The sequence below is a fragment of the Poecilia reticulata genome, linkage group LG19, assembly GCF_000633615.1.
Source record: "Poecilia reticulata strain Guanapo linkage group LG19, Guppy_female_1.0+MT, whole genome shotgun sequence".
In the NCBI taxonomy this organism is placed as follows: domain Eukaryota; kingdom Metazoa; phylum Chordata; class Actinopteri; order Cyprinodontiformes; family Poeciliidae; genus Poecilia; species Poecilia reticulata.
In genome coordinates, this window is record NC_024349.1 from 16,095,228 (window position 1) to 16,122,391 (window position 27,164).

The following is a 27,164-nucleotide window of genomic DNA, read 5'->3' on the forward strand; positions in this document are numbered from 1 at the left end:
TATCTATGACATATGTACAGCACACAGGTGCAAAGGTTTTGTGTGAAAAGAACTCTGCTCATCAGAAAACCGTGCCAAACGTTGGCACAGAGGAAGCCGACATCGTGAGGCAGAGAAGTGCCTTGGTTTACCCAAAATGAAAAAGGATTCTGAATGCTTAGATGCTTTGGATATAAGCACTGGCAGCTACACACCACAAGCGTCTCCATATGCTACTATAGCTGACAGAAAGCCATCCCACCAATGCGCTTACTAACCATATGAAGCTAAAATAGAACATCTGAGACATAGCTTGGCAGGTGCCTCTGCTTTTTGTGGCAGGTACATATTTAAGTTAACAGGGATCAGGTTTAAACAAAGCAAGCTATGAAACAGCACATTTTCCAGAATACGGTTAAAATATAAAGTCGGAAAGCACTTTACCGCAGCTGCTACTGTGGACATGAAACGTTTTTGAGCAGCACACCCAGAGAGTTATCCTGGCAGGAGGGCTGGAGCTTTCAAAGCATGGCAAATGGGATACAGTAGGGAAGCTGGTTAAAAGCATTTTCTAGGATAAGCCCCTTTCTTAAATTCCATCTCATTACAGAGGTTTTGTCTAAGAAACGACTAAGATATGACTTTTTTGTTGTTGTTGTTGTTGTTGCAACTTGAAGTGGAGCCGCAAAAGGAACAAGTTGCTGTTTCCTTACATCTGGATCCCAAACCACACAGCCCGAGGAGCCGCAAGAACTGTCCGACCAGAGGAAGACTGCAGTTCTCCAATTCGGCAGTCATCGTTAATTTTCCGGCCGGTCCAACAGGAAAATAAACCCATGAAGAGAAGTACTGAATGTGCATCAGCGCGTAATTGTTTGTTATCAGTCTTGAGCCAACAGAAAATCATTTCAAACACCAACTGCTGTGTCACCACTGTGGCTCTGTGTTAAAAATGTATGCTTCCGGGCATTCTGAGGCTTGTTAGCTAAATGAAGAGAGGACGCAATATAGTTTCCTTGGAAGTGGCATTAACACTCTGTGGGGTTTTTCAGCTGGATATCAATTAGAGGCTCATTAGGCGCTTAGAGACGGCAGTCCCTCTGGCTTCCTGTAGCCTGCTGTGAAAGTGGCTGACCCTGACCTCGAGGAAAAGGCTGGTGCGCTCCTTCTTGTGCGCCCATAGAGAAGAAGGGCTTTTGGAGCAAGTGTGTTAATAACGCTGCCTTTGCAGCTTGCATTTCAGAAGACACACTTCAAAATTACCAAAAATAAAAACAAAACAAATGACTTGACAAATGAAAGAAAATTAATCAATGACTTTGACCAGCAGCTCATTTGTATTCTTAAAGACGTTTTAAAAACTTTGACTGGTGAAGACATATCCACATAAATGACACCACTAGTAAGATTTCAATTTAAACCCCTTAACTGTCATCACCTTAAAGAGAAAATACTGCTGAGTTATAAGGTCATTTAAAAAGGCCAATTCTGAACAATGAGACTATTTTGAACTAAAAAACACTGAACGTGTCTACTAGTTTTTCCTTTCTTCTTCCTACTAAAGAAAACTTTTATGAAGATCTATTAAGAGCCTATACATTTTTTCTTAACATTCTACTGAACAGTTTGACACAACATGATGCACGTTTTATATTTTACAATGTTTTGTAAAAAAATAAAACGGCTAAATAAAACCTACAGAGGCTGAGAAATGCATCACAGTGCAGGGGTTTTAAATCTTGGTTCATATCTGCTGCCACTCGTCGAATCTCCCAAAAAGTTCATCTATTGTCTGCTTGTCGCTTTAGATATGCATTTTTGTGGTTTGTGATCTGTAATTTTAACTATATATGACCACTTTGCGTTTGTCATGTTTTGAGATGTTCAACCCCGGACAGTCAGTCACCCACAATCTTTGACTGGTTGTTACTGCCATTTATTTCAACATCATAATGACACGGGCATTCTATCTGGTGTTAGGACTTCCATGTGGCCCGGTTGTGGGCTCTGTAGGGTCATTTGCTAGGTGTGGTGTGTTCTGTTTTTGGGGTTGTTGGTAGATAGTGGTTGCGGTCTTCCACATGGGTTGTGTCCTTTGGCATTGCAGAGAGATTTCAGGGAGGCACATGGTGCAGGTGGCTGCTCCTCTCAAGCCTGAGTAAACGCCTCAATCCTGCAGTTTTTCTATACATCTGCTGACTTTGGGGGTGCCTTCCACCAGAACAAGACATGAACACACACACACACGCACGCACACAAACACACACACGCACACACACACTGCATGCATACACGGACACAGACATAATTGGACAATTGCATGTGAGCGCAACAAAATTCTGAATTACAATAGGTAAAACAAAGTGACTGTATTAGTCAACAATAAACATGTTTATTAGAATGTTGCATTTTATTTCTGAATACAATTTATAGTTATTTAATCAAATCTTCACACTTCTGCCTCTATAAGAGATTTATTTTCTAAAAGCTTCAGAAGTTGGCTGTTTTGCTTTTTGTTTTTCTGCTCAGAATTTGCTCAGCCAATCTCATGCTGCTTCTCTATATTTATGCCCCTTGCTGTGTTGTTTGGGGCAGAGGTGGTATGAAATATTTTTAGACAGACTCTGAGGGGACTTTGTGTTCTGACAGCTAACACAATGAACTCTCATGCCTGAACAAGGACATACTTTAGTGGCCGTACCCTAAAGCCATGGACCGCTCCTCCACTCTGAAAACAAGCGTCTATTGAAGGAACATGCCTCGCTAAAGCTCTGCTCCTGCTGGGTTTGCACTCTGTCAACAAGGGCATTTATCTATTCACAAGATTAAGAATGGGATAATCCAAAATATGCCACATTTACAAAGAACTACAGGAAATCTGAGTGTTAGACTGAGTGCTCCATGCTTACAAAATCTCAAGACTAAGAAGTTTTGTAAGATACCCCCAGGAAAGTCTACGTGCAGTAAATTCATAAGCCATTGCAGCTGCAAGCTATGTATTCAATATGCTGACATTTGGCTGAACTGAAAAAAAGATCTTTTTTATCTATATGTGCGATCCTCTTTGAAATATATATGCACACAATACATGTTTGGCTTTAGAAAGCCATGTTAGCCCTGAGGAAAATACAACGGTTTGTTAAAAAGAGTTCTAATAATAGACTAGCCGTAGCTTCAGAAAGCCAGAAACGGGCTAAGGTCCTTCCCTTAGTCAAAGCTAAGGGAAGGACCACTTCCCTTAGCTTTGACTCAGTCAGAATTTTTTGCTTGTGGGCAAAAAGTTCATTTCTGTTCAGTGAAGCATGATTTGCATAAAATCTTCCATTTCCAAAAAAATGTGTATTTGAATTTAATGTGCTTTAATTCATACAATATTAAAGCCATTGGTGGTTAATCGTTTTACAGGAGACGATTTGTTAGGTACAGTTTGCTTGTGGCAAGTTGAATCTTCTTTCATCTTTAGAACTGCCTTACTGCTTCACGCCGTACAGACTGAAAGTGACAAAAAAAAATTATCCTCCGAGATTTCGGTCCATATTGACATGACAGTGTCACATGGCTGCATGTCTCAGGCTTTACCACCTTCATTCTGAGTTGTACAAAGCAAGATCATATCATATGCAGCTGTGAAAAACAGGGAAAACATGTTTTGTTTTGTTTTTTCCAGTATGTTATTGTCTAATTTTGGGGACCTTATGTGAAGTGTAGCTTTAGACAGAAGGGGCACCCAGTTTGGTTTTCTGCTGCTGTAGCCCATCTACTTTGAGGTTTTACATGTTACGGTTTCAGAGACCCAAGTATTTTTTTTTTTTTAAAGCTGTTTTTGTCTTATTATTTCAAACCAATATAACCATTCTCTTTCTGACCACCAGCATATGTGCACATCCAAACAAATTAATCAGACATGGACAGAGACGGCTGTCCATGAAAATTCTAGAAAATCAGCTCTTTCTAAAATACTCAAACCAGTCCGTCTGCCACAAACATACATGTCACAATCCATTTTGAGACTTGGAATTAGATTTACGCACACTTATTTTAGAACGTCTTCATTACAAAGTGTTTGATGAAGGAGGGAAAGCTGTGTCACAGTGAAAACAATGCCACCTTTCATTAAATCCTTTTCTCTTCACTCCTACTCCCAGTTTTAGACACTGAAAGCATTTGTCCTAACAACAACAGATCCACTGTGTTTTACAAACGCCTGGAAAGCAATGAGGAAGTTAACCCATTAATGGTGCTTCACATTACATATCTAGATTGATCTTCCACAGCCAAATGAGAATGACTTCAAAAATGAACAATGAGAGAAAGAACTGGTGTAACGATAAGGACTTCAGACCAACCCGATGATCCCATTTCAAAATTCCCAATATGACCTCGTTAATGTTCACACATTATGGTGTTTATCTATCACTGAGGATGGTTAACTACGCAGCTTTGAGGATAGCTAACAAAATTTTTCTTTATATCCCAATAATGACACCAGATGTTCGTGACTAAGCCAAGGAAGTTGAATGATTGTGCCTTTAGAGGAAGGACAGAAGGACACGGAGTAAGGAAACAATGTGCTGGGTGTAAAACTAGGCAAAGGTGAACGGAGCAAAGGTCACCGACTGCTCCCGTCTAAGCTGCAGAGCTGAAGATGTGGTTGCCGTAGCTGTTGCCGCAGCCATGAGGCGAAGCCCGCAGACCTAATGAGGACCCTGTCAGTCATCTGCCGACAACAGCTGGGGCCGGCTCAAGCAAGCTGTCTAATGGGCTAACGGGGATCTTTGTTTCCCCAAGAGGAAGTTTGAGTGGCAGAGTGATCTGATACAGCCGTAGAGCAAATCTGTCTTATCCAAAGGCTTGGCAAAGTCAGGTATGTCCATGTAATCCAAGAGGAAGGAGACATGCAGGAATGCATATAACACTCTCGCTTGTCTGAGGACAAGTGATTAACTTGATTTCATTAAAGCTGCTATGCAGCAATGAGATCCAAGTGTTCAGGCTCGGCAGTAACTGCCAGCAAGATATACATCAGTGCGCAGAGGGGGGAAGTGGCAGAAAAGATTTCGCACACATCCAGGCTCAGTGACAGTGACTCAGGCTTCTAGTTTAACAAATGTCTGCACTAATGCATCGGTGAGCAAGACGGTACAAGTCAGCATGTCTCGGGTTTTAAAGAGCCATTTACAGATTGTGGTTGGACTGTACAGTGAAATAAAAACAAAAACAACGCTGGCCACAAGGACGCTTACGGTGAATTACCGAAGGTTAATGCTATAAACAGCAAGTTGGTAAGAAAAACATAATCCCCCTGCTATCTGACTGTCACTATTACGCTATTTTTTCTGAAAGGCTGTTAGTGTTACGCCAGATGTAAGATAGGTTACACTATCCAGAAAGTTACATTTTAGTCTTCCACAGAACATTTAATCAAAAAGAGAATCATCAAAGTTGTGTTTGTCTTGGCAAAAGTGACGCACACCATTTTTTTTGGTCATGCCATATTTGACTAGTCTAAGCCTTTAGACTAGTTGAATTACGAACACTAACCTTGGTTGAGATCAGAACTGCAGTGGCTTTATATGTTTTCTTTGGTTATTTTCTGATCTCCTTTATGAGTCGCTAATTGACCAAATTCTGGTAGGCCACTTACTTCTGGGTAGAACGCTGGAGTCTTTGAAATCGCTTTGCAACCTTTTCCACATTAAATGACTAACTTTTTTTTGTCATCTATTTGTGGATTTCTTTAGTTCAGTCTGTTTCAATATTTTTGGCCTATTTTACGCACTCAGCGTACTATGTATTTGCAAGCTGAGATTAGATACTTTAACTGGTGGAGAAAATGTATACAAACTTCTAAATTAAGTCAAACAAATGTCACAAAATGTGGCCCGCAGCTCATTATGATGCATCTGGTATCGAAATCATTTTACAAGTGGTGATTAACATTAGAAACATATGACACACCAGGGCTCAACCTCCAGAGTAATATGTGTTCACAAGCTGAGATGACACCCTAAACATGTTTTATTTGCTTCAAATATGAAGATAAGATTAGAGCATATTGAATAATTAAGGTTCTTATTGTGAAGGTTTGAAGGAAGTTGCTTCCCAGTCTACTTCTTGTTTTGACATTGTGGAGACAAAGACAAAGACATAAAGCCTTGTGTTAGGATTTTGACTGATAAGTAAAAACAGCTTCACAGCTACTACAATAACGATAGCCAGGCTGTTAACAAGTTAAACCTAGCCATTCTCAAGGCCACATACATCTGGCCAAATGTTCGTTGATATTGGATTAGCCATGAGGCAGTGAGAGGCAGCTGAAGGTACCACAACTGAGTTTCCTTCTGAAGGGAGAGTTGAAAAAAAAAAGCATCTTCAAAACGTCTAACCTGCGCAGTTAGAAAGCCTCGAAAACAGCTACACGAAAAGCTCGGCGCACTTTGTTGATTTACTTTTATTTCTGCTCATGTCTGAGACGACACATCTGAGACGCTGCATCCGTGAGATGCTGCAGTAACGGATTGTTTGAAAAGAAAGTGCTATTTTGGTAACAGATAAATTTGGAAATCATTTTATCGCTACTACCATGTCAAGCTAAAAACAGCATTGTCAAAGTGCTTCTAGAGCCTAAGCTAAAATAAGCGACCAGACTGATGCTATGCTCCATTTTATTGTTATGAAACGGTAACTAGGTCGACAGCCTGTACAACCTTCTGCTGTAGCAATCCAAAACACTAAAGTTCTTTGATCTGCTGATGTATTTCAGACAGAGCTGCTGGTTTACTGTTTAAGGTGTATGGGACAATCCTTTGAAGAGAAACAGACAACAAGCAACACAACAGTCTCACCAGCACGATAATATACTTTTAACACCAAAAATATCTTTCCCAGAAACACTGCAGCTTTGGGGATTTTTTTTTCTTTTTTTTGGCAAAGTGCTTATAAAAAAACTACATGATACAGAACTTTCTCTAACAAAAATGTAAACGAGGAGTCAAAGTGCACTCACTAAAAATCAATATATATATATATATATATACATCAATGGCTCCCATGTGGAAAAAAAGGTACTTCTTCTCAGAGAATCAGCAATGCCAAGATTTAACAATCCTGCTTCCCTGAAAGTCTTGTCTCTGTAACCAAAAAGAAGGAAGGGCTAAGAAAACGCCTCCACCTCCTCACTCTTACATAATCAAAATGCTACAATGAAAAAGAAGGACATGCCTGAAAGAGAATCTGTCTCTCATTAAGAGAGAGACGAAGAGAAACAGAGTTAGGTCACACACCACGGTTTCTTCCAAATGAGGCAATCTCAGTGTTTGACTGGAGACAGATCAAGAATATCTTCATTCATGGATTTACTTACACRCTGACATGATGTCAGTTTTTGTCATTTTATCAGAAACACAACTGTTCATACTCAATCATATTTGAACGAGTTACTGAATTTGCTTGACCAGCACAAAACGGTGCATCATCCTGAAGTGGAAGGAAAAATAACACATCGTTTTCAAATATGATACACATGAAATACACATTCAGTCCCTCGTTGCACTGATACTCCTAATTTAAACCCAATGCAACCTACAGCCTCCTGCTGTTACTAAATCACTAACAACAGCCCATTTGTGTGATATTTAACCTGAGTGATATTTAACCTGTGAAAGCCTGAGTGATCCAACAGCCCCACATGAAGATCTAGGAACACCCCAGAGAGGTCAAAGATAAGCCTGAGGAAAAGTTTAAAGCACGATTAGGTCAAACAATAATGACTCTGGAGGAACTGCAGAGATCCACAGCTCAGGTGGATATCACTCTTAGATATTAGCTGCGTACTACACAAATCTAGGTTTTATGAAAGAATGGGAAGATGGAGTGAATGAAAGAACCCCTGATCCTCCAAGAAAACCCCCTGCTGTGTTTGCATAGAAACAAAGCAAACATTGTAAGAGAAGAGGTTCTGGACAAATAAAGATAAAACTGGAGATTCTTGCTAATGTGCAAAATGCATTATCAAGCTGTGAGGTATCTAGCTACAGTTAGATACAGGACAACCCTAGAAGGAAACAATAAAAATGTTAAATATTTTGTTATGTATTAGAATTGTCCAGTCAAAGTCCAGACCTCAACCTAACAGGGAAACTTGGCAAGGCTTGAAAACCAACAATCTGCAGTATGAACAAAACTACTCAGGATCATTGGATGATTGCCCTCCCCACTCTGGGGCATAAGCTGAGTTACTGACCAAGAGGAAAATGAATTATGGCCAAAATATCAATTATAATTCCCTTCACTTCGCATTTTTCCCAAACTGATGATTATGCTCCATTTGTACAGGCATGTGCACATACTGCCAAACATTTTTCCCAGTAGGCTCTTACTGGTTACACAGAATGCAGTTTAAAAAAAAAAGAAAGTACAAAAAGTGTCGCTGGTGAGAACATAGATCAAAAACCCCCAGGAGGATAACGTTTTCTAGCATTTCTGCAGCCGATAAGAGTCAGAGAGCAACATCCAGGACTATCTGCCCCTGCAAAGCTGCTTTATCTAATTAAACTGAAAACACTATAATCTCTGAAAGAGCACCAAGACATATAAATGTCTTTTTTAATTAACTCCAGCTACCATTGAGGGCACAATTAGACAATAAATTGAATTTACACTTCTCTAAATCTGGATTGCAAGAACGCATACATAATGTTTGTTATTGTTATTATGAAGAAGTGCCTCAATTTAACAAGTTTCAACTTAACAAGTCTGCAGCTGATTGAATCAATGATGCGCTACATTTCCGAGACTGACCTACAGGAGCTCATCAAGGTGCGCTTGAAGATTTCAGCTGTCTCATTTTATGATATAATAATCAATGATGCAGGAAAAGAACAAGAGCGAAATTATTTTTCCATTGACACGCGCAGGCACTGGCCTCTATTGAGATGCAAGATTTTGGAAAGTTTGTGTTGTGAAATCCCTTAAAACATCTGCCATAAAGTTCCTACAGCTGCACCCTCAACCATTCCAGAAGATAAGAGGTTGAGGTTTTCCAGTAGATGGATATACTACTCATTGTCTGGGATTCTATGGTTGACATTTCTACTGCCAACTTATTTCATTTTCCAGGTAAGTTATAGCAGAATTCACCAATATTATCACATATTGCATGTTTTTCTAAGACTTTGCAGCACTTTTCCCCCCAGAACTTACTTGTTAATTGAAAATCTTAATTGTAAAGTTATCTAGTTTTACGGGTGTCGCGCAAACCTTTTCATCATTATCATTTAGAGATGCACCGGTCCGAATTTAGGGATCATCTCGCCCCAAAATCATCATGCTTACTACAAATAAATTGTTAAACTCAGTTCACAAACAAAAAACATAACATTTTTGCCATGTAATTTAAGACAATGAAATTCATCTTTTATCAAGTACTAGTCTCCTATGAAACATACTATTTGTAGTTAGGGAAATATTAAAGCCAATTCTGTAATTGAGGCCTAAATCTAAAAGCTTTGCAGTTTTCCATGGAGGTGGTCATCACCAAATCCTGGGGCGAGTCTCGTCACTACGGTAACCCAACAGGCATTTCTCACCAACAGATGTAAAATGAACATGACCTCCTTACAGTCAATAAAGGAGAGGCTTGCTGCCTGACCTGGTGTAGCCATGCAGTTCTAAAACACTATTAACTATACAATTTACAGCACCCTCAACGGAGAGGGTTCAATTCTCTCCCAGGTTAAGAGAGAATTGTTTTATCCAAATTAGGTAACACAATTCACATGAAAGAAATATGTAAATAAATTCAAAGTTGTTTAAGTTGTTTAGCGTCCATAGAAAATGTTAATTAGTAATCCATAACTTCCTGTTTCCCAGGAGCAGAAATGTAAAGTGACAATTTCACACAGTGAAAGTAGCCTTAGTTTAAAAAAATAAATAAATAAGATAACATGTAATCAAGTTTGGGCAGATTTGTGTTGATCTTCAGTCGGGAAATGGCGACAAGAAAATTCCAGCTCGCCTAAGCTTGCCCATACTTAAGAGTCAGGGCAATAGTTAAATAAAGTTTAAAACCCAATGAAACAGGGACAAATAAATTCAGACAGCAACCCAAGTTAATGTCACCACCCTCAATAAGTGGCTTTGTGGATTTCCATTTAGTTTCCTTATATTACTGTTAGCCTCTCTAGGTTGATCTTCTCACGGTATTAGTCTGCCTCTTGTTTCTATTGTATTCAAACTCTCTCTTGCCATTCACCGTCTCTGCCTTATCATCCCCGTGTCCCGTGATCTGCCACTCCGTTGATTTTTCACTATTCAGCACCGTTTTTATGATTTACATCGAGTTCTTTCCACCGTTCCTCCTGTAAGTTTTGTTTGTTTGTAAAAATTCGGTAGACATCAGTAGCTGTCTACAGAACAGAGTGCACCGGTTACAGGCTGGGAGCGAGGATTCTGAGGTGAGGAGCTGTAAGGGAACTTTTTGATGGGGAAGAGCAGACTGACCACCATGTTCACCATAAAAAGACCCGGTACACACTGGAAAAAAAAGAAGTCTTGGTACTCTGAGGGGTAAAATTTAGAAGTTCTATTGCTACATATTGATGCATAGCGCCCCTACATGGCACTAATAGCGTATGGTGACTCAGGCGCAAACGCACACTGACCAGCGTCATGACATCACTGATGACTCAACTATTTGCGCATAAAATTTGATTGAATTCATGGAATTTTTAGGTGTCATCACAAACAGTAAAAATGTGTTGTTTGCTAGTTGCTAAGAAAATGTATTCCTTGCCAGATGGCATTTTAATGGCATTAATTTTGGGTAATTTCATTAGACACCCACTAAATAAAAAAATATTTGCTTCACAATCTCCTCTCGGCTGCGGTAATGCCTGTAGCTTATTCATATTTTTAATCCATTTTTTCTTCCACTAAACTTCCCATTAAAATACATGGAAAGTAAACTAGCTGTTTACAGATTGAACAATTTATTTTGGTGGCTTACCACTGTTAATGATGGTGTCAGTGTCTGTCTACTGGACAACTGCTGAGTCAGCAGTGTTCCCCATGATTGTTGCAAGCAATATCTTGACCATAAGAAGTCCTCTATTAAAATTATTTTCATTACTGCTCTGATGTCATATACAAACATTCCAACAAACTGAATTTTGGACTATTGTTAGCTGTGGGACATAATAACCAAAATTACATTTGTAAATTATTCTGTGATGAATGAATTTCCACTTTTTTTAATTTAAAAGGAGTAAATATTCCAGTTTACCGAAACGTAACTGCAAGCATTTATTTTGATTGCCTCCAACTGGGCTCTTTATTCTTAATCATAGGTGAAAAATAGCTCCCCATTTGACACGCAACAACACTTGCACTGTGAGTTTAGAGAAGTCAGTTTTGATTTAAAGATGTGAGGAATGTTTTATTCATGTGGCACAAAGAAAGACTGAAGGCTGTGTTTTGTGTCAGCTTAGTTTTGTGAGAAATCCATCACCCATTTTCTGCACCAGAATCCTTTTTTTGTTTTTTTGTACAGACCTTTGGCCTGTCAGTGAGCTGTGAAGGGGGGTGGGGGGAAGGAGGACTGCACTAGCTCAAACTGTGGAAAAACAAGGACTCGTCACTACCCCCACTGAGAAGGGAGAGATAAGCACCGCACAAGACAAAAAAAAAAAAAAAAAAAAAAAGGTTTAGGCCTGAACGAAAAAAAAAAAAAAAAAAAAAAAAGGGAGAACATGGTGATCTCACAATGGAAAACATACACACTGTGAGCTCACAGATGTGTGTCAGGACAGGGAGGCAAAACCAGCGCATGTCAGTGGTGTGATGAGAGAACGCTTTGAGGATGAGTGTCTTTCATCTGTGCAAGAGAAGAGTTGACAACCAAGAACTTTAATAAAAAAGTACAACGAGGCGGCAGTCATCTCAAGCCTCACACAGAAACCATGAAAACTGAAGCACACTTCATATTCTTGCGATAAGTGCTTTGTTAAAAAAGAAGAGAAAAAAAAAAAATCAGCCGCTGAAAAGGCATAACTTTGTGTTTGTAAAAGAGTTAAATAATTTAACATTTCATTATGTTTCAGCTGCCATTTTGTAGGGATGCTCTCTCTGCACGAGCCAATTATTATTTCAGATAGTGGTTAAAATATCCCGCTAAGAAATGGGACTCTTCAACAAGAATTAGCATTACCGTTTCCTGCTACATGCATTACAGCTTCCTGCTCAATATCCAATTTGATATTGAGTGACTCAATACGCCTGAACGTGTTGTACAAAATCTAAACAGTATTTATGATTGTTAAAGAAGAACACAAACAATTATACCAATTTGAACCCATTGAAAAGCAAACCTACCATGCTGTGCTTAAAATCCACTGCATCTTTTGTGATACGACACAAAGTTGCTTGAGGCACGAATGTACCAGCTTTACACATCGAACTAAAATTGTGGCATTTTTCTTTTCTTTTGCAGAAAAGAAAAATGCAACTCCATTGGACTGAATCCAATGGAGTTGGATTCAGTCCAACTCCATTCAGTTGGACTGAATGGAGCGTATCTTTCAAGGCTTTCGACAGATTCTCAGTTGGATTTAGGTCTTTATTTTGACTGGACCATTCTCTGGAGATTGTGTGTCCACATAGATGCCCAGTGTTAGTGTTCTACCTCATATATAGCATTCTGAATCTGCACCAAAAAGTTTCATTTTGATCCAATTTGATCGGAGGACATCCTTACATGTTTGTCCCCAAAATGTCTTCTGGCAAACTACAAATGGGATGATGTTTGAATTAGCTGTAAGTGGGGAAACCATAATAATTAGCAAAAATAAAGATTTGAAAACCCATGGGTGTGTAATTAATCTGCACAATGTGTTTCACTTAGTGAACCGAGTTACTAAAATAGAATGACTTTCCAGTAATATTCCGATATATTGAATTTAACTACGTGCAAGCAGAAAAACGTATAAAAATGTATACATATTTTTCCTTTTTTTTTAAATTTATTCTTGATGATGTTATTGCATCATCAAAATAAGTTAACTAGGAAAATATTTGAGTGTACCTACAGTACAGCTCAGAGTTCTTTGTCTCCAACTGTTTCCCCTACAAATCTCCATTTTAAAATCAGCTAAATTCACCTTTCTAACAAACTTGGAGAGGAGGATTAGGAATAAGGGGAAAACAGGATTCAGCTTTGATGTCCAAATCTATTTACAATTTCTTCTGTATGATGATCCAAATGGCGAACAAAGGGGAAATAAGTGTTTTCCCCCCCTTCCAAACAACAGGCATTACACAGATTAAGTGCCTCTGCTGAAACATACTATTACCACATAAGTCTCTGTCAAAGAGGGACCAGATGTCAGATAATAGGCTGTGCACAGGGAGGTAGATGCTGGCCTGGAGCGAGTGAACAAGTAGAAACAGCTTCTGCCATATAGACCTCTTCATTTTATGGACAGTTTGTTGTCTGGGTGGGCAGTCCCTCTTACAGAGAAACTGCTGAAAATAGGTTAGAAGAATGCTAATCTAGATTTATAGGCTGAACCTTAAATAAATCCAGCATCGCTTCTGCAGGCAGTCTAGGAGGTTAAAAGTGGGAAGAAAGATATTTTGATTATAGAGCAGATCAACACAATGTGTTGCGTTGCGTAGTTTGGTAGCATCACACATGATGCATTTAACCCATAAGAAGAAAACGCTTCTCGTTGTGTTCAAAGGAGCAGCTAAGTCTATCTCATTAAAACACTACTGGGGGTTGTTTATTGGCTTAGCTTGAGCAGGCGCCAGATACCAGCAGTACAGATTATATCTGCGCTGATGTAATAAAAAATATATCTCGAAACTTTCTGCTTAAAGCAAGAATATTTTTTTTGGGGGGGGGAAACAAACGGGTACTGCTGAGATGAAGCAAAAGTCGCAGAATACAACAGAGAGTTTACCTTCTCTAGACTTGAAGCTGGGCTTTTCTTTCCAGCTCGGGCATCACATTCACGGCTTCTGTGTTGCTGCTGCGGTCCGCCGTACGGGCTCCTCTCTCTGTCCGCGTCCAATCGCTTCAAAAACAGCCAAAGCCACTGACTCTAGGAATAACTGCACCGATCAAAGCGACCACATTCAGCCCGGTCACAGAGGCGACTCCCCCCGCCCCCCACACCTTGTCCTCCTGGGTGTAGGACGCAGCGCAAAGTCGCTCTGCAGCAGGTAGCTTCGTCCGAGTCTCGCGGCTGCTTCTCGCCGAATGTAAGTGCCAAGCGTTAAGGCCATTCACGACTAAAGCCACGCGTGCGTTTGTTGTGCAGCCAGCCAGCGGCAGATCGGTGCCCACTGCCACGCAGCGCCGCAACATGGAGAGCTGCCTTCCCTGCCACTGAAACCCTGACGTGTTGCTCGACGCGGAGCCGACTCAACTGGCCGGTTCTTTACCTTGAAAGAATGGGAATCGATTCTTATTACAGACTGAACGTACACAATAAATGCGTCCCCTATGACTTACAAATATTATCAAAATGATATGTTGTAAACGTTTATTTTCGGCTAGTTTTGATTATTACGGTTTACAGCTAAAACAAACCCAAAATGTTGTTTTTAGCATTTCTGTGTTGATTTAAACACAGAAATGCTAAGGCCAGACCTAACATTTGTTCAGCAGACAGATATTGGCACCCTCTATAAGGAAGGTAAGCCACAAGATGTTACTGGTAAACAAGCTGGAATGTTCATATATCTGGTAATATTATTGAAAAGTAAGTGGAAGGAAAAAGTGTGGTAGAAACATGGATAACTGCCGCTTACACAGAACAGTGAAATAAACAAGATCCCTTTTGTTTTTATTTTGAGGCACACAGTATTCTGTGCGGTTCTTATTCTAAACAGGTTGGTAATTAAATCTGCCTCCATTCAATGACTTATAAAATAAAAAGAATCAATGTCGTTTATGTCTTCAAATGCCGTCCATAAGCACACAAGGGAAGTGTACCACTGGCTGGAGTCAGTGGTACAAGAACCAGTAGTGTCTTACATGAGCTAAAGGGAAAAGTGACTGCTGCCCCATGAAGTAGTTTTACATCTCATTTGAAAAATCGAAGTTCCTGAGTCTAGAGGGAGTCTGTGAAGGAACCGAATCCAAGTTGCTAGTCTAGACTCTACAGTGATGTTTCCACTGTCTGGGATGATTTCAGAGTGATGCCTTCTGCTGGTGTTGGTCCACTGTGTTCAACGTCAGTGTAGCTGACTGCCAGATCATTTATTTATGAATCTACGTTTAGAACTCCAATAATATTTTACCAAACTTATCACATTTACTAGCAATGAATTTGTGCAGACACAGCAGAGGAACAAGCATTAAGTGGTGGGCAGAATGAAGGCAGGCTTAATGAATTATTTATGATGAAAGCAGGCACTAATACCTCAATCATTCATAATTATTCCGGAGAAACAAGGTCCATGTCAATCAAAACTCAATTCGTCTCCCTGCAGATCGCAGCATCTGACTCTCGAAATGATAAATGGGGAAGACGACGGCGAGTGTCAGAGATTATCTTGGCCCCGTTGTCCAATAAGTCAAAAGAAATTACAAGCCTATTTGCCAGAATAAGAATAAGGGTTGCTGTGAAGGCTGAATGCATCATAATTAAACTATAAAGCAGCCTGTTGGCTGAACTGTCGAATCAAAGAGAGCAGTGCACCATCTAAACGCTGTGGGAATTGACCAAAACGTGATGCTTAATTTTAATTACTTATTTAGCTACCATCAAATTAGTGCTAATTCCTGGTAATTATGAATCACCCTCAAAACTTAACCATAAACCAATATGGTATTATAGGATAGTAGTGTTGAAAACAGGCATTACCAGACATAAAGTATTTATCATTTCTAATAATATACAATGCTGTGTTCCTATTGCACAAAATAATTTTTAAACAAATGCTCTTTTACATTTGTTAGATTGAAGGCATACATGCCATAACAAGGTCCAGATGACAAGCATTTGTATTTTGTTTTTAACGAGGAGCCTAAAAATCGTGCTTTTTTTGTGTGTGTACAGTTCTAGCGAGGGATGAAGTGGTCACAGATAGTGTTTAAGCCTCCACTCACCTCTGGAAACACATATGCTTGTCCTGGCTTTGACTCAATCCCTGCAGAGATTTCTCAGCCTCTGCAGATTCCCAGATCTTCCCCGCCGCATGGACATAAAGAAAGAAAACACTGAAGGTGAGTGTGGAGTCCACTCCTCCTCTAACAGACTGCAGGAGGAGAAAAGATTAATGAGGGGCGCCTGAAAGAGGACCATCACAGTCGCGGGGAGCCAGAGAGGTGTTTCAGTCATTTCTGACTCTGGATCTTCTGCTAAGCTACTGGAGCTCCAGCTACTTTGGCTCACCAGACGCGGTGCCACTATGAGGCAAAAAGAACTTGCAGCCTGCGTCTTTATTGCTTTGATCAGTTGCACATGGCTGGGTGATGTAACGGAGAAAAGACAAAGGATTGCTTTGTTTAACGTCGAAAAAGGCAGATTCACAGTGTGCAGCATAATTTCAAGATTCAACTTTATTGAAGAATACACTTAAAACATACTTTTATTATAACATAGCAACGCTGAACTATAACAAGAGTTCATGAACAAAATCGCTTTGAAATGTACAAAATAATTCTTTTACTTTCCATTTCAAATTTTCTTTATCAATCACAATAAAATCTAATATGTGCTACTATCATAGTTTGATAAACTTTGATCTTGATCTCCGTTTGCATATTAGGTCATTGCATCTGATTGTTGGGTTGACAGGCAGTTTTTTGTTTTTATTTATTCCACATAGCTTACTGATGATGACATCCAGTGTTGTATAGACTGCTATCAATGTTGTTTTGGCACACTGTATTGTCCCTCATGTTTAAAGCTTGTCTGTATGTCTCTTAATTTTTACGTCTGTTTTTTTTATTTACTGTAACAATAATTGCTCTTTCGGACTCGAAAAAAACTTGAATCTGTTTGTGAACCTGAATCTAAACATTAAAAGTTAGAAATGAAAATTCAAATGACTACATGAACAGATTAAACATTTATTAGGAGTTCAACCTGTCAAGCTAGTCACTGGGAATGACAAGAATAGAGAGGATTAAAATGAATGCAGTTATGGTGCAACATTTTAAAACGGGTGTAAATGTGGTTTTCAGTGTTGTTAGTTCTTTTTGTTTCTGCAATATAGCAAGTTTTGGTTAAAAAAATGTTTTGCATGTTTCGAAGGTCCTTAGCGTTCAAGTAAATGGAGAAAAATAAACAGGTTCTAAACGGGATTGGGAGTTCAAATGTACCTGAGGCAAAACTGAAGTGTTTTGATATATTTTGCCTCATGACAGGGTCATGCTGAAACAAAGCATTAGGTCAGACAAGGTTCAATACCAATTTGCTCCTTAAAGGGTGTTTTCATCCCATTCTCTGTCGCTCTGTTTTAGGCAAAACTGTGAGTGAGATCACTCTTTGATTGGAGGCAACTCCACACATGAATGGTCTCTGGATGCCTCATTGTCAGACATTTCATGATAACCTTTAAGTTTTCTTCTTCAGACAGTCTTTTTTTTCTAGATGTCTCAGCCAGTCTGAAAAGGGCTTTATCAAGTCTCAACAGGCCAAACATGGTACTTCTTCGAAAACACGAGCGTCTTTGATCTTTCTTTTGTTAGACAGAAATAGCTTCTTTGCTGCTCTTCTTGTGACCAGACAAAAACTCATAAGTCTCCATCTAACTGTAAGTAAGTGTTTACAGCTGGATTCTCTGTGAAAGCAGTTCAACCTTCTTCTTTTACTTAAACTGCTTAGTTATGCAATAAATTATTGATTTGGGTACAATCTTGTTAGCACAGAGAACATTACCAAGATATTCAGTTCCTCAGAAAATATGACAAATAAGCGGTAAAAAGAAGTTAGAATACAGGAATGTCAGTTTACTGAAAAGTATGTCCATGAGCCACAACACGGCATCAGCATGTGATTTAACCAACTTCTGCATAGACATAAATGCAGCATGGCATGGAAGTGATCAGCCTGTGGCCCAGCTGAGGTGGTAAAGAAGACCAGGTTGCTTTAATAGCGCCTGTCAGCATAATTGGCTTGGGTCATTCTTATGACAATACTACAACGATTCTTAGGGGTTTAGGTCAGACCGAGTCTGCAGCCCAATCAAGAACAGCAAAACCATCCTCCTCGTTAAAGCAGGTATTGGTACTATTGGCCATGTGGAGGAAGTAGCTTAAATTAAAAATTAAACTAGCATCTCCATACAACTTGTCAGCAGATACATAATGTCTCTTTAGATAGCTGTGCTAAGATTGGACTTGAAAAAACAGAGCACCATCATCGGTAGATGACATGGCTCCACGCATAACTTGGATTCCATGTCTCTCCCTTCTTCCTCCAGACTTTGGAGACTTGATTTCCAAAAGCAATTGAAAAATGTATTCTAATCCGAAAAGAGATATTTTGGGTCACTGTGCAACATTTCAGGCTTCTTTTCTAATCTCCATAGAAACACATCATTTGAAAAACAAAAACACTCACAAGATCATTTAAAGCGTTAAACTCCACAACTCCCTGTGAAAGCTGACCTCTCTACAACTGTTCATTTGAAAAGTAAGTGAAACTCTGTGCAAGTATTTATTCTCAGTTTGTGTCCATAATTCTTGTACATAAAACTGTCAATATTTTCTTTTGAAGATTTATGAAGTAGAGAATTGATATAATTTCTGTTATTTCCCTGAAGACCCATGCTCCTTTTACTCACCGAAGGTCCTCTCGATTAAATTTGTCAGGTCTCATGATTTCAATGACTGTAAGCTGAGATGGTTGTTAAACCATGTAGCCACAAGGTGGCATATTTTGCATCTCTATATTATTATTATTATTATTATTATTATTATTATTAGATGGACATTCAAGTAGAATAGCAAGACCAGCTATAGTAAACATTTCAATCCCAGACCAGTTGTTTACATAATGGAAAATGATCGGTTGATTGGATAGTCATGTTTTTTTTTTTGTTTGTTTGTTTTTTTGTGGTAAAAATGTATTTAACTTGAAAAATAACCAGAACAAAAATTTACTAACAATACCGAGTAAATAATATTTACAGCGTGTTGTTTAGGAATTATCTTCACAGGCGTTTCTGTCTAAGCTTTTCAGAAAAAACATGCATTTAAATGAAGTCCAGATTCAGTTGTTTTGCTGTTTCAAATAAAGTAAGTAAACAAAGAGTTGTTTATTTTCAAAAAAAAAAAAATCCAAAATTAGCAAGCTATGTTCCAATTGCAATGTGGAGCAATTCTTCCCTAACTTTAAGATCATTTAGTTGAGTTGTTAGTAATATGTTTTAATACTTGTTCTTATAGTCTTGTAATAGCTAACTTAGACAAATCTGACCTTTTGAGACAGACGATTCAAATTCTTCTGGTTCTGTCGCATAAGCTGATCGGACACGGTCACGTTTCGAAAATCATGTCATCACAAGGAGGAATTTTCCACAGCATTGAAGTTATGTTACGTGTGTGTCACCATGGTCAATCACAATGTTGTTAAGTTTCCAACCTATTTCACATTAAATTCAACTTCAGGAATCCTCACCCCGCTCCCTGTTTAATTAAAGTTCTGTTGAAAATACTTTTGTTTTGCTCAGAGTTGTGATTTTTACTTTTATAAAACAAGGTACTATAGCTCCATCTGCTCTGTTATAATTATGTAAAAACAGACTATAACTCCTTTTGTATTACAGGTTAAATTAAGTGGCAAAGGAGAGGATCTTCAAAAATGTTTAACAAGTTGTGGAAACGTATCCGTCAATGGGTAATGACACATTTATGATCTCGTTTGACTAAAATGTTAAAAACCTGAGCTGTATTTAACAATGTGACTGTACTTACAGTATATGAAGTGTGGAAAGTTAACACTGCAGAGTTATTCACTTAAAGCCCGGCTTCTAATTAGCCATAGCCATAGAGACCACATAATGTAAACTATGAGATAGGGGTAAACATGTCAAGAACTGTCAAAACTTTAAGGACATTTTAATAAACTAAGACATTTTGTGGTGGCCTTTTTCAGTTATCTTTCAACGCCTGTGAGGACAGTCCATTACCTGAGTCAGCGAATGAGCAGAGTCAATGGACCACAGCTACAGATGAAGCAGCTCGATTACCAAAAAGTTTAAAAAATGATGCTGCCTGCCATCACAAAGAGAGGTAATCACAAAAATAAATAAATAAAAATACTTTTTGATTTCTTGCAACCGAAATCAATTGCATGATTGATTCCTTGCAATCCCCTATAGGATTCTTTTAGAGTAAACTTAAGATGCTATTTTCTTAAAAAAAAAAAAAAAAAAAAGAAAAGAAAAAAACTGAAAAATAGCCTTAGTAGGAATGTAATTGGTCTAATAACATTAAAGATGTACTTTGATAACACTGTCCTAAAATATCAAATGTTTTTCAATAAGATTTCTATTGTCTTACATAGAATTTTGGGAAATATATGTAAATGTGTCTTATAAGGTGCAAATGTCGTCTTAGAAGCAACTTATTTACTTCTGTTATTAGCCTTGTGCTGTTGGTTATGAAAGCTGATCAACTCTTTAATTTATTAGTCTATTTAAACTATAGCTCCTGCACAGCAAAACACCACATTTATAATTTCTTGTATTGATTAGTTAGTTCATGAAAACACATAGGAAGTTCTACAAAGTACAGAAATGATTGGGTGTCATCAATCAATCAATCAAATTTTATTTGTATAGCACATTTCAGCAGCAAGGCATTTCAAAGTGCTTTACATCATTAAAAACAAAAACACAGAGTCATATAGCATTGAATAAACAGTAAAAAGAGAAAGAAATAAAATAAGAGAAGATAAAAAAACATTAAAACCCACAACCCTTTTTTACCCTATAGAACTTTAGCTAAAACACTGTTTAACTGGGACTCTAGCCCTTAGGACTTTAGCTGAAACACCATCAACTGGGACTCTAACCCTTAGTCATATTGCACACTCTTGACTGGATCACCTTGTCTTAGCAATACACCAGATGATATATCACATGACAATGAGGACAACCAGTGCCGCATCTGCTACGGAGACCGTTCAGATGCCGACCCCCTGCTGTCGCCCTGCCTGTGTTCAGGAAGTCTGACATATATTCACCGCAGTTGCCTGAAAACATGGATCAGGACCCGACTACAGTCAGGTCAGCTGCGGAATAGTAGATGACTAAAATAAAAATGTCTGCCATCATATTGTTGGGTAACCTGCCAACACTTTTTACAGGGTCCACCTTGGGTGCTGCCACAAGATGTGAGATTTGCACCAAAACATTTTACTCTGCGGACAACAACCAGCAACAGTCAGAGGTAAACACTTGCAGGACCTCTTAATGAACAAAGTAAAACGTAGAACAGAAAAACATCAGCTATAAAGAGGAGTACTTCTTGAAAATATGCTGTCCTAACATTTTCAGTTGAGTAACTTCGAAGAACTCATATTCGAAGTGGAACATCTGATGTCGGAACTGGAACTCCTGAGCACTGTGTTGTTTATGAACAAAGTGCTTTGGTTATCACCTATGGTAACGCAATGTCCTCTAATCTTGCATTTATTTACTCAATGAACTTATTGTAATGTGAAATACAGGTTTGCCAAAATCTCAGGATTGGAAGACCAACAAAACATAGTTCCAGTTTATTGGAACCAGAATGCCCCAATTAAACAGTTTAGTTTGAATAAGTGAGGTTAGCAAGAAACCAGAAAATCAGTGAAAAAATTTATTTTAGTCATTCAATTCAAGATTAGCTACATATGTGATTGATTCAGTTAATTTAAATTACCGTATTATGGCTTATAAGCTAGCAAAAAAAAAAAACACATTTAATTTCTTATGAAATTTAGAACACTAAGCAAGATAACAAAATATTTTTTGATGCAAAAATGGTATCGCATACCATCATAGGGAAGACAGTTGTCTTGACAGCTTCCAAGCAAACATTTTTAAAACTGCTCAAAGGTAAAGTAGGTCACAGAAATTGATTGCTAGAGAAGCTAAGTATTCATGTAATGCCATATGCAATTAGAAAATTAAGCAAAAGGAAAAAGTCTGGAGAAAAAAGGGTGCACAAGTAGCAGAGACAATATGGATAATAATAAATGGTTTTCAATACACAAAAGGCTGTCAATGTATTTCAACCCAACAGTATTTGGATTAGAGTCATTTTTCATGAATTATTACGTTAGTGCAGATATTTTTGCAAAATCTTGCAATAATATGATAACATTGGCAGGTGTCAAGTTCCGCTGGAAATTTTAGAGATGATATTGACTTTGGATATTTCAAATAATGATATTATTTGAAATATCATTTCAAATAATCATTTGAAATGATATTCAAATGATTATTTATTGTGAAAACCTCACACTGGAACTTAAGGAAAATTGATTCTGACTAAAATGGATTACCTCTCGATGATAACCTTATCAGTCATGCATCTGTATTTCCAACCTCCAGAGACTTGCAGTGGAATCTGTAAAGTTTTTATAAAATTCTCTCTTTTTGTTTTTTACAGATGTACACAACTTATTTCAACAGAGTAGGGAGCCCGGTAAGAACTGTAGGATGGGAGGTTATACTAAATGTTCGTCCACACACACCTGATACCTAATCAAGAAGCCAAGTCCATCTTAATCTCTGTGGAACTAAACAATAAACTGTAAAGCAATTCTGGTTGAGTTGATCAACGTGGCAGATGAAACAGGATGAGATTTATTGTGAAATATGTCAACAAAGTGAGTCCAAAAATAATTTACAAATCTTTTCCATTTTTTTTTTTCTGATCAGCAAAATGAATATAACGTTTACAAAAATTCAAAGTAGCATTTCCCGAAACACATTAAATTCCTAGAACACAGCTGTAATTTGTTTTCGGGGGATGGAGAAATCGTTCCCCTAAAATGCATGCTGGACATTTTCCATCTACATATGTTGAGCTTCTAACAACATCAGCACTGTGAGTTTCCTTGTCTACACTGCTGAAGAACTGGTACCAGTAATGTGCGCTACTATCACTAGAGCAAATTCAGTGATGTTTCTTCTGGCGATTCCTGTGATGTGGCTCAGTTCACCCACCACCTGTGGCATAAGTACAGAAAGAGCAATCACTCAGTTTGTTTTGCGTTGACAAAAAAGCATCATGGAAAGAATAACACAGAGAAGCATGAGGCTAGTTTAATAATACGACAGATAGAAAATGTGTTTTTCACCTGTTTCCATCTTTTGAAACAAAGAATGTATGTTGCCACTGCAATGACACAAACTCCACGAAGCATGCGATCCTCAGTCACCGTCACAAAATTTTCCCTGGTGTTAAAAAATGTTTAAAATTAAGATCACATAGCAAGACAGGGACATCTTATAAAACAAACACACAGCCGCTTTTCCCACTAATGGTCTTCCCCTTATGTATTTGTAGCTTTATGGATGTGTAGCTACAGAAAGAAGCGGCAGCATTTATAGACACAAATAGGAAACTGCTGTGTTTTTATGTTTGGCTCCATCGTTACACATCTGAATCCAACTGGGTTTGCTGCAAGTGCTAACAGCTGACATTCTTCTGTTCAACAACAAAATGGTGGATCTACTGTGTCTATGACCAGATGCTATGCAGGGTACCACCATCTACTGGCCAGTAGAGCATTTAGTGTCCAAGTCACTGGACAGATGTTGCTGACCGAGCAGCAACTTTTTTTTTTGAAAATGCTATTGGAGCAACAGAGACCTACATCAATTAGAGAATATTGTTACATAATTTACCTGTTGGAAATCATCAGTGGCTAGACAAATGTAATACCTCTGTTCCATGGACGGGCTGACACACTGACAGACGCTTCTTAGCAGGGAGTCATAGATTGCAGTCTGCTCCAGGGTGACGAACTGGAGGACGTAATGGCAGAGCCGATAAAGGTGCTCTACGGGCACGGACGGCTCATTGTGCCCTGCAAAAGTGAACCGATCAAATTCAAAATATACATTACATGTATTTTAATTCACATACTTCTTACAGTGGCAGTCAGAGGTTTACACAATTACTTGTAAAACATAATCACCATTTTGGGAATTTACAGATGTATCTTTTTTCTAATTTGGAAGAAGTAAAAAACACACAGCTACAAAGATTTGTTTTTTTTTTTTTTTAAAGGCCAGAGGTCGTTCTGCATTTTCTATGAAATGCAAAGAGTCAAATTTATATGCAGACTTAAATATCTATGTGCAACATTAATAATATCTGGTTTTGTATCCTTTAACAAGCTGTGCCTTAAGTTGTGACATAATTTGATCTCAATATTAGACAATATCTTGGAAGTTTTAGTAGACGTATTTTAAGATAGTTGAAGTCAGGATTATTTGAGAAGTTTACTGTTAGCCTGACTTATCTATTTCAAAACAAATTTTTATTCAAGGATAATGACACCACTGATCTATTTGTTGATTTGAAATGAAGGTGAAGAAATGTAATGTAGTCCTCCTCCATTTCTGCAATGCAGCAGTACAGGCCAACAGCAACATGCTCTCCCGTTGTTCAGATCCATGACCAATGTTGTCAAAATAATCTTTTTTATACTGCCAAATTGACAATACAATCAACAATCAGCCACACATACTTATGAGAACGTAATCATCCTTGGATGCTAAAATGCTTTTTAACAACCTTCAGTTTAATTTAAAACCGATTTAAGTGAATATCTTTATATATTGCAGCCAGTACACATAACATAATTTATTGGATTAGAGCAAATCTGAAAATCTAATATCAATTCAAACTTATCTACTGAATTCTTGTGTTTAAAAATCAATTAAAGTTGTTGGTTGCATAAATCCACCCTAAAAAAAAAAACATTTCAAGTGCACAAATTAAATGATCAAAATTCACATGACTTTTATTCCTATACTGAGTGTATGCAAGCCTTTAACTGGAACGGTACATTTCTAATGTAAATTAGTCATCATCAACAAAACTCCTTACCAAGGACCTCCAGAATGACTTCCACGTACGTCAGAGAGTTAAGGACATTGAGTCTGTATTCAACGCCTTTAAAGACCATCAACTCTGATTCCAGGAGGGTCTGTTTGGAAACACTGAGGCCGAAAGAATGCAGGAACTGTACAGCAGTGGAAGTATCTATCATCTGCAATGAAGAAAAAGTCTTGGCAAGTTATTTTTTTACTCCAAGATACTGACAGTTATCAGTCAACTGCACTAAAACACTTACATGACAATGCAAAAACAGTTTGTTTGCAAGTTGTACACAAGAGAAGAGGATCAGAGGGAACGTATCCTTGAGATTGTTAAAAATCAAATCCCCATATCTCTTTGACTCGTTAATGGCTACACTTTGATTAGGGATTTTGGCAAGTGTATCTGCAACATGCTTTACCATAAACCTAGAAGAGATTAAAAACACTGCATTAATAATGGATAACATGTGAAAAGGAAAGCGAGAGGTCTGCCATCTTCTTACCTCTGCAGCAGTTCGATTGCATGGTATCCTACTGATGGATCAAGTTTCAGTTGTTGAGTGATCAAGAAGATGTATTCTAGGAAACAGGACGACTTTAGGATGGAAGTATATAACTTGAGAAAACTGAGGTGTTTTTTGTTTCAATAATTCTGTGTTACATTGACAAGTTAATTTTATGTAGAGCAAACATCTGTGAAGGAAAAGTATTATTGTGTTTTATAGAAATAATAACTCAACATTACAGGAACATGCAGAACAATTCTCAAGATACATTCTTTTTCTAAAGTTTTATAGAAGTTAGCTTTTTATAGAAAAAAATCTAACACTGGTGAAGCTTCTGTCTGCTTCACCAGACAGAAGCTGTGAATATTAGTACAGAATATTACTCTTATATAAGGTAAAGGGAAAAAAAACTAAATCTAGAAAGCATATTTTCCTAACCTTAAATTATGCGCGACTATACATGGGGAACATTGCTTAAAAATAGTTTTACTGAACAAAATTAACGGCTGTTAACGTATATCCAACAGAATGGTACATTTAGAGTATACGAGTAACTCTAAATGTACCATTTACTTTTTTTTTTCTTTTAGCAAAACTTAATACATAAAATTTAAGAAAACCTTTTCCGTCCTTTTTTAGTCAACAACGATAAGTAAAAAAAAAAAAGATGGTTTAATTTTATAAAACATTTTTTACCTACCTACGAGTCTTTTCTGTTTAAAGGTTCCGCTCCATTTCGGTAAGCCATCCAGATAGTCCTTGTTAATGTTGTTTAAATTAATGAGGAAATCATTGAGAACGTCGAAGGGAGTTTCGCCAAAATTTAGACGTGCGACGACACGATGGCGCTGAAAACAAAGGAACGTTTTTGCCATGCTGCTTTGACAAACCTAACGTTTAACGTGCGGTTCTCCTACTAAGTGTTACATTACAAACTGAACTGACATTTTACTCTGTTCCGAAATACAAATACTACCCCTCGCCTGAGAATTATATCTACCACAAGATGGCAGTGTTAACAAAGCTCCTTTCTAGGACCATTTTTAGTAGGAACCAACGTACCCGATTTTTACTCCGCTCCGGACAAGCCAAAGCATCCGCCATATTGTGAAAGGCAAGCATGTCCGTAAATACGACACAAGTAGACTAGTATTGGAAACCGCGGTGTCCACTTAATACAAACACAAAGGTTTGCATTCAATAAATATTGATGAATCTTTCTTACGAATGCTTGGTAGTCAATTAAAATCTGTGAAGCTCATATGTGGAAATGTAAAGCACATGATTTATAGCAGCCAGTTGTCTAAAGACAAAAATCCCATTTATTCTGAAAAGTCTCCGTGGGGGATTTATAAAGTAAATTTCTAAAGTAAATCAGTAATCCACGGTGAACAACAATTACAACACAAACAGGCATATTTGGTTTCACTTAAACAAAAATAATGGCATTTAATTTGTCTAGAGCAGGGGTCAGCAAACTTTACAGTCAAAATACCTGGTTTGCTATGAGTCCAGCAAAACTGTTGTTTATGTCATATAGGAAATGTCATATAGGAAATGTGCTTCCTATAACGTGTTTCCATTTTATTTCCGTTTTGTTTTGTGATTATATATATA

General features: G+C 38.0%; 2 protein-coding genes across 2 annotated transcripts; one reads left to right on the forward strand and one right to left on the reverse strand.

The window, feature by feature from the left end:
• The first annotated feature begins 18,523 nt into the window (after positions 1 to 18,523).
• On the forward strand, positions 18,524 to 22,751 carry LOC103481664 (E3 ubiquitin-protein ligase MARCH7-like). Its single transcript, XM_008437295.2, has 7 exons — positions 18,524 to 18,626; positions 19,762 to 19,832; positions 20,091 to 20,227; positions 21,056 to 21,225; positions 21,306 to 21,388; positions 21,496 to 21,603; positions 22,595 to 22,751. Exons 2-7 carry the CDS (start codon positions 19,797 to 19,799, stop codon positions 22,688 to 22,690), a joined length of 630 nt encoding a protein of 209 aa, XP_008435517.1. The 5' UTR covers positions 18,524 to 18,626; positions 19,762 to 19,796; the 3' UTR covers positions 22,691 to 22,751.
• A 17-nt stretch (positions 22,752 to 22,768) lies between these two features.
• cntd1 (cyclin N-terminal domain containing 1) lies at positions 22,769 to 26,675 on the reverse strand. The gene is made up of 8 exons (XM_008437296.2): positions 26,610 to 26,675; positions 26,248 to 26,395; positions 25,545 to 25,620; positions 25,296 to 25,467; positions 25,049 to 25,211; positions 23,876 to 24,020; positions 23,289 to 23,385; positions 22,769 to 23,157 (listed from the first exon to the last, which is right to left on the reverse strand). Exons 1-8 carry the CDS (start codon positions 26,667 to 26,669, stop codon positions 23,050 to 23,052), a joined length of 969 nt encoding a protein of 322 aa, XP_008435518.1. The 5' UTR covers positions 26,670 to 26,675; the 3' UTR covers positions 22,769 to 23,049.
• Positions 26,676 to 27,164: the final 489 nt, after the last annotated feature.